At 35.2% G+C, this 8,441-nt stretch overlaps 1 protein-coding gene across 1 annotated transcript; it reads right to left on the bottom strand.

Annotated features, from left to right (window-relative positions):
• Positions 1–2,501: 2,501 nt before the first annotated feature.
• LOC118035031 (protein IQ-DOMAIN 6-like) lies at positions 2,502–5,316 on the bottom strand. The gene is given in 6 exon segments (XM_073406217.1): positions 2,502–2,939; positions 2,941–3,569; positions 3,649–3,762; positions 3,859–4,086; positions 4,669–4,908; positions 5,008–5,316. Coding segments are annotated over 6 exon segments (1,317 nt in total). The 5' UTR covers positions 5,077–5,316; the 3' UTR covers positions 2,502–2,902.
• Positions 5,317–8,441: the final 3,125 nt, after the last annotated feature.

Here is an 8,441-nt window from a genome sequence, read left to right as displayed (position 1 = left end):
TCGTGGTCGCATTTCTGTTTTTCTTGGCTATCCTTTTGGCATAAAAGGTTACAAATTGCTTGATCTCCAAACCAATACCACTTTTATATCTAGGGACGTCACCTTCCATGAATCCACTTTTCCTTTCCAATCTTTACCTCACCTCTCCAATAATACATCTGACAGCACAACCTGTGTTTTTACTAAGCCTTTACCTGACACTTTAGATTTTCATGTCATTCCTCCTCCACTTACACCAAATAATATACCTGTGTCACTCCCCAACACAAACTCACCAGATATAAACGATTCTATCATCTCCACCTCAGACCCCTCATCTACTTCTCCATCATGCACTCCTGTTATTCTGCCTAATGGCAACCCTCGTAGAACTACAAGGGTCCAACGAGCACCACAATATCTACATGACTTTCATTGCAATCAGTCCTCACTTACTATGCCTTCTCAATCATTGTCCAAGTCTGAGCCTCCTGCCAATGGTAATCTCTACTCCTTGGCCAACTTTATTTCTTATAAACAATGTTCTCCATCATTCACTGCATTTTCTAGTTCCATCTCCATCCATGTTGAACCTATCACATACAACCAAGCCATAAAACATCCTGGCTGGTGCAGCGCTATGAGTGATGAATTATTGGCCTTGGAACAAAATCACACCTGGATTGTCACGGACCTACCTCCTGGAAAATCAGCCATTGACTACAAGTATGTTTACAAAACTAAATTCCATGTTGATGGCACTATTGAGAGATTAAAAGCCAGACTCGTTGCCAAGGGTTTCACACAGAAGGCAGGTATTGATTACACAAAAACCTTTTCCCCTGTCGCCAAGCTTGTTACTATCAGGGTCTTACTCTCCATTGCAGCAATCAAAGGATGGTTTCTCTTACAATTTGACGTCAACAACGCATTTCTTCATGGTGACTTGAACGAAGAAATATACATGCGCAAACCGCCTGGTTATTATGTAGGCGTGGCCACTCAAGTCTGCAAACTTCTTAAAAGTCTATATGGCCTTAAGCAAGCCTCACACCAGTGGTATTCTAAATTTTCTCTTTCTCTCATTGCTTTTGGTTTTACACAATCCAAAGCTGATTACAGCCTATTTACTAAAGTGGATAAAAATTCGTTTACTGCCCTACTCATTTATGTTGATGATATCATTGTTGCTGGAAATTGTTCGGTCTCTATCTCCTCCCTTAAAACCTTCCTACATCAGTAGTTTAAAATCAAAGACCTTGGCTGCTTACGCTACTTCCTTGGCTTAGAAGTTGCTCGGTCATCCAAAGGTATTCATTTATGTCAAAGGAAGTATGCCTTGGATATTTTGGCTGATTCAAAAACTTTAGCCAACAAACCCCTCAAGTTGCCTCTCGAACAGAACTTTAAACTTAACAAAATCTCTAGCACTCCTTTATCAGATCCCAGCTTGTATCGTCGTCTTATTGGACGCCTTTTATACCTCACCATCACTAGGCCCGACATTTGTTATCCTGTCCAAATCCTCAGCCAATATATGGATACACCTACCAACGTCCATCTCGCCATAGCCCATCGTGTTCTTCGATACATTAAAACTGCACCTAGCCAAGGTATTTTCTTGCCTTCTTCCTCACAGCTTCAGCTTCAAGCCTTCTGTGACTCTGATTGGGCTTCCTGCCCTGACACTAGAAGATCAATCACGGGTTATTGCATATTTCTTGGAGACTCTCTCATTTCTTGGAAGTCCAATAAGCAATCTGTTGTCTCCCGCTCATCAACTGAGGCAGAATACCGCTCAATGGCTTCCACTTGCTCAGAATTAACTTGGCTGCGTTATCTCCTTCAGGATCTCTCTCTTTCTCATCCCCAAGCTGCTCAACTTTACTGTGATAACCAAGCGGCTCTTCACATTGCTGCCAATCTAGTCTTTCAGAACGGACAAATCATATTGAACTGGACTGCCATCTTATTCGTGACAAGATACAAGTTGGTCTCATCACCACTGCTCATGTTGCTTCCCAACGACAACTAGCAGACATTTTTACCAAAGCTCTTCCTTCTTTAGTTCTACAACAACATCTTTCCAATATGGGAATAGTTAATCTCTATTCTCCATCTTGTGGGGGATATTAGAGACCACATCAGCAAGGTCTCCTGCATCTGAAACCAACGCAGCAAATAAAGAGCATGGCCAGCATCACGCCAACAGATTAACAGCAGCAACAAACATCACCAACAACATGCCATGCAGTGTGGCGTGCAACGCAAACCAAGCAACAAACAAACTGACTACCAGCAGCATAAACATGCTGCAACTGAATGGATTCTGTGTTGATTAATTATAAATTAATTCTGTTTTGATTAGTTAGTTAAGGACTCTGTTATCATAAGAGACAAAATAGTTTGTTAAGTAAAATTGTATATAAGTAATACTGTACATGACTATTATGCATTAAGCTGAATGTGAATGAAAAGCTCTCTTAATCATTTATTTTCTCCTTCAAATTGTTACATCCTGTACGAAGAATTATCATGGAAAGAGCTTGCTTTCAAATAAATATTAAAAAAACACATTCATGTTGATAAATCTACTAAAAAGATGATCGGTACAAAGAATTTATCCAGTACTAACATGGAAAGGACATGCTTTCAGAGCAACTAAATTTTTATCCAAAGCATATTCTGAGATGCAATGATCTGTGGCCATGATTTAGTAGGAACGGATTGGTTCCAAGCTAAATCTCACTTCTTGACAGAGAAACACGCCACAATACTAATGTGATTTCACGATATTTGAAGGTGCTGGCACAGCTGTCTTAGCTACAGCTTGCCAATAATGATTGCAGAAATGCTTCTAAATTAATACACATATCTCAACAACGGAGTTCAACAAGTTGTTGAAACTTCTTAGTCAACCCATCTAATCATACAAATGATCCATTCCTCTTAGTTGTTTCGTCAAATCTTGTTGGCAAGCAAAGTGGCTTAGATAAATTAACTGACGGATCAGAACCAGCACTGCTTTTCGAATCTCCATTGGAGAATGCTCCTGACATTTTGAGAAACTGAAACTCATCCATAGACTGCCTTTGGATCCTTTGAGATAAATGACCGGATGTTTTTCGCTTTGCCTTGGTTGACTCGGTCAGGTTCATGTAATTTGGCCTACTGTTACCACTCTCCTCTGTTTTATCAGAGGCCAAGCCAGTGTTTCCTGATATTGGTGTTGTAGATGTACAAATTGATGAAGAAGCTGAACTATCGTCAAAGCGGAATTCAGAACTTGGAATGGAAGATGAGCGAGTAATATGCCCAACTGGAGGCCTAGCTGAAATTCTAGTAGTTACATTGTTCTTTCTGACTTTCACTAAACTTTGTTCAGAGGATTTTGAATGTTTGTTCACATCTACACAAGACTTCGGTGGAGTAACTGAGGGTTGCTCCATCAATCTAGACTCCCATGGCTTGGCTGCCATCCAGCGTTCAAGCCAACTCCATCCCCAGCTATACTTATCAAACTCCTGATTCTTGAATGAGTTTACCGAACCATTGGTTCGAGTATTTGAGCTGGGGTTTGATCTCCATTGCTGAAAAAATAAATTAGTTAGTGAACATGGTTAGCATATGTGAAAAAGTAAGGCACTAAAACATATGATAGCAGAATACTTTTTGAGCAAGGGAGTATGCAATTGCTCTTTCTCTCTTGAAGGCTCCTTCTTGCCTCATTTGCAGTTTTGACTTCACATCTTCCAATGTCCCCTTGCCATCGCACCACCCTTCCTGAAATCGAATCAAACTCCTTAGAGCAATGTTTCAAGAGATCAGCCTATGAAAATGGATCATTAGCACGTATCTATTTAGTGGTTTTTATGATACCTCAGCATGTTTCAAGAGATCAGCCTTGCTATGCCGCTCATTTAGCATATTCTGCACTGCCTGCCCTTCTATGGACATTCGCACAGGATGAGCCCTGACTCGAGCTTGAACTCGAACAAGAGCCTGCATACACCTAAGCATCACAGCAGCCTGCTTTCTCACTTGTCTACCTCGAACTATAGCTTGGAGTCTCACCACTCCTTTCAAAGCCCTCAGAGCCCTTCTTGCCTAGGACCAATCACTCACTTGTTCAACAACCATTGTAAATTGATTTGCCAAGTATTATGTTCAAAGTTTTTGCTTTAAGTCTGGAAATTCGTCTCTTATAGTACCTGTTTTCTTTGTTCGATTAGTGTTTCATTTGCTCACTTAAGATTCAGTAAGATTGCAAAGAAAGAGTCAATGATCATTAAAAAAAAAAAAAGTTCAGCTTTTTTCGCACTGTTTAGTGGTTACGCATTAACACAGACTTTGTGTGAATTCAACTCAGATGTGTGGTGTCTTCAAATTTTGTCAATTTCAAAGCTTGAAGAAAGTTCCTATTCTGTCAATCCAAATCATGAAGTCAAAAACATTCAAACTCTCTTTTCTGCCATTTTCTCAGCAATCAAACAGTAAGGTATATTCAAAAGGTTCCATTTTTTCCTCCTTGAAAGAGGGAGAAAGTTCCTAATTTTCCACAAAACAGTAAATGCCAAACCCAGTTCATAAAATAAAAACATTCAACTTTCTTTCCCTCCCTCCTACTCCATTTTCTCAGCAAACAAACAGTTAAAAGAGATCCAAGACCAAAAAGGGAAACCCATTTACCAAGAATCCACGGAAAGCAGTTTGAATCCTGATAGCAGCCCACTCTTGCCTGACAACCCTAAAACCCTTAGGAGGAGCTCTAACCACAGTAGCCATTGCGGTAGTAAATGGATCAGTTAATGGTGAAGAACATGATGCCTCTGACGCTGCTCTATGTTTCCCTTTAAAATCCTTCCATGAAGACCCCAAGTCACCAGATGAGCTCCTCCATAGCTTCCATTTCTTAATCTTGCCATTTACCTTCTCGTACAGGGAAAAAAAAATCATTAACATCACTATTACTACATTAAAGAACAAAAGGGTTGGATTTGTTTGGTTAATGAGTGTGGTTTAGCTTACATGGTCTTGATCTTTATCAGACTTTTTAAAACCTATAAGGGATTTCACCCATTTTCCTGATGCACCCATCACTAAAACTTTCTTGCTCAAGCAGAGCAATAAACTCTTAAGACTTGAAAGATGCAAACTTCAAGAATGTTGCAATAATGTAGCTTCAGATAGCATCAGAGCTGCAAAAAGTAGAAATTTTTCGAAGAAACCGAGCTTGGAAAATAGCCAAAGAAAGCAAGAGAGAGGGAGAGAGATACAAAGTGGGTAGAGACTTGAGAGAGAAGAGAGGGAGAGAGGGACGTGGGTTAGTGGGTTTTCGTTGTGTGACGCAGATACATGTTCCAATGTGCCCGTTTGATATTTGAAATTCAAACAAACAAAGAGACAAAAAACGACTCGTCCCGCTCGATTTCTAAACGGAGGAAGAGCGTGTATTATACTTTCATTTTCGATCCTGAATATCCATGATTGTTTTTGTGTTATAAGTTTTTTAAATTATTTTTTATTTTAAAAAATATTAAGTTGGTATTTTTTCAAATTAGATTATTTTAATATATTCAAGTTATAAATAAAAAATTCTGAAAAATATTATTTTAATTAAAAAACACCCTATATCATAATACTAAAAAAACACTTTTTATTTTTTTAATTTTGTTTTTTGTACTGCATGGAAAATAAACCCACTTTTTTTTCTTTTTGGTTAAAACACATAGAGGATGCACAAAACTTTTGGTTAATACAAAAGCATTCCACTTCCACAATAAGTGTTCATATTATCAAGATCAAGGTATAATACATAAAAAAATATAATATAAACTTGAATTATAAAATTATTAGTAAAAAATTTTAATTAATTATATATTGATAATTTTAGTTAAATAATAAATAATAATTTAACAAAATTTAAAAAAAAATTCAAACAGTTCAAAAAAAAAAATTAATATATAATTTAAGTAATTTAAAAATACAATATAATATAATTATATTCATAAAACTTGAATATCACTACTTTTTAAATACTATAACTAATAAAATATCATTACTTTTTAAGTATCATAAAATTTCTGATAACCTACGGTGACATCAAGGAACCACAGAAGATATATGGGATCTTCTTGCAAACTGTTACACACTACCATAGATCTTGCGCACCAATTACAACTCTTGAAAGATTTTCATTGTTTGCGGAAGAGTCGGGTGAATCTATTACATCTTTTCTACTCTCGCCACAAAAAACATGGTTTTGGCTACTCTCACCATTCCACACCAATTAATCGTTAGTCAATTAAATCCAGTTCTAAGTTCAAAGAAAATACATGAAAGTTTACCTTAACTATGCATTTTTTTTAAAATGTATTTCATACATGTCATTAACATATAATTTATCTTTTGAGTTTATTCATAAGTTATTTATTATTGATAGATATTTGTTGAGTTAGCATTGCACCCTGAATTAGGAATTTCACAACTTTATAATTTATTTATTTATTTCATGAACCTTTTTATTATCTTATTTTTTTAAAAAAAAAAAAAAAAAGTTGAACACAATACCAAGTCTAACCCATGTCGGTTCCTACTCGAAGGAGACTCGTGGACTTATTATCAATTTTTTTATATATTTTTAAAACACCTCACTAGACCTATGTCGGTTTCTAAAACTAGAAGACATGTGAATCTAACTATTAAAAATCCAAATTTAAGCTTAATACAAGCTTGACTCTAACTTAACAAAAAACACGTCGCTTATTATAGAACCTATTATAAGTTTAAAAGCACCACACTAGACATTTGTCAATCCTTAAAAACTAGGAGACACGCCAACCTAGCTATAAAAACACAAACTTAATAAAACAAAACATGAAACTAACTTGACAAAAAACTCGTTGACGTTGTTTTTTGTTCCTTTTTAGAAATAAAATATTTATGTATATGTAAAAAGGTGAAAGTTTAGTGTTATAAAATACAAATAACATTAACACAAAGAAAATAAAAATAAAAAGGCACAAGTGATCATAATGTCCATGCATGAGTAGTAACATTGTCATTATGAGGCATTTTAAACAGTAATAATGCAAAACATAAATGAGAAAGAAAAGAATAAAAAGAGATAAAGGGCTTACCTCAACTAGTTCTAGATAAGAAGGGGCTATTATGGTTTTTGTCGATGGTGGTGTTGGCAGTGAAGGGTGGTTTCTCTTTTTACCTATAGCTTTTCTTTGTTATTCTTCAAGTTAGCTTCTTTTTTATCTTATTTTTTTCTTCCATTTTCTTTTCTCCCTTCCTTTTTCTCCCCCTCCAAAACTGCATGTTTCAAACTAAACCAATTTCTAGCAAAAAAAAAATCTCTTTTTATTCTCTCTCTCAAACTTGGCATTTTCTCTCTTTAGCTTGGCTCCTCTTGTTTCTTGCATCTCTCCTTATTTATAGGTGGGGATAAAGCTCCTTAAATCTTTCTTGATAAAATGATCATGACTATTGATTTTCTTGGGTTAATCTCAACCCCTCACCATGATTGTACACTTTGGTTAAACATGCTTAAGTTGGCTTATTTGCACTAGTTTTTCAATGGTTATTGAAGGCCATAGCACACATATCTTCTTCTTTTTTATGAGAATGTAGCACGCATGAAGGGAAGGTGAATGGTGTGTTGTTTGGAATTTTTGGGAGGCATGAGAGAGAGAAAATAGTGGCCAAAAGCAGGCCAAAACATGAAGCAACGATTGTAGATCTATCATTCATGGAGAAGAAGTACTAATAATGCATGCCCAAAACATTATTTTGGGCATACTTGTTCTTTTTCTTCCAATTAAAGTATTAAATGATGTAATATTGTAAAAAAATGTTGTCATTTCATTTAAGTTAGAATTTTCATATTTTTAAATAGGTCCCTAAAGTTTGTTGTTTTTTTTTTTCTTTCTAGTTTGGTTTTTGGATTTTTATTTAATTTAATTTTGGTAAATTTCAACCTTTTTTTCTTAATTTCTTTCAGTCTAGTTCCTAATTACATTTAAAATAGTCCCTTAATATTGACGACTTTTTCCAATTCACTTTTTGGATCTTTAATTATTTTATTTTTATTTTTATTTTTAGCCAATTTCAATCATTATCTGGATTTTGTTTCTGACTATATTAAATAATCCCTCAATATTGTCATCTTTTTCCAATTCACTTATCTATTGACTTTTAATTTTTAATTTTTTAACCAATTTTAACTTCTTAATTTTTCTTCCCAATTTCACCCTTAATTATATTTTCTTCTTTTTTAATTTTTTTCCAAATTTTTTTTAATTTTTTTTCTTTTCAAATTTTCGCTGAAATATTTTTAATTTTTTCCTTTTTTTGGTATTTGAGAGGGGTAAAAAATAAGATTATGGCATATAATGTCCTTAGGAATTATCACGTAAAGTCCCCTCATCATGATAAATACGTTTATTCCAAGGCTT

Source organism: Populus alba, chromosome 18 (assembly GCF_005239225.2).
Source record: "Populus alba chromosome 18, ASM523922v2, whole genome shotgun sequence".
In the NCBI taxonomy this organism is placed as follows: domain Eukaryota; kingdom Viridiplantae; phylum Streptophyta; class Magnoliopsida; order Malpighiales; family Salicaceae; genus Populus; species Populus alba.
This window is presented reverse-complemented; position numbering and strand designations above follow the sequence as displayed.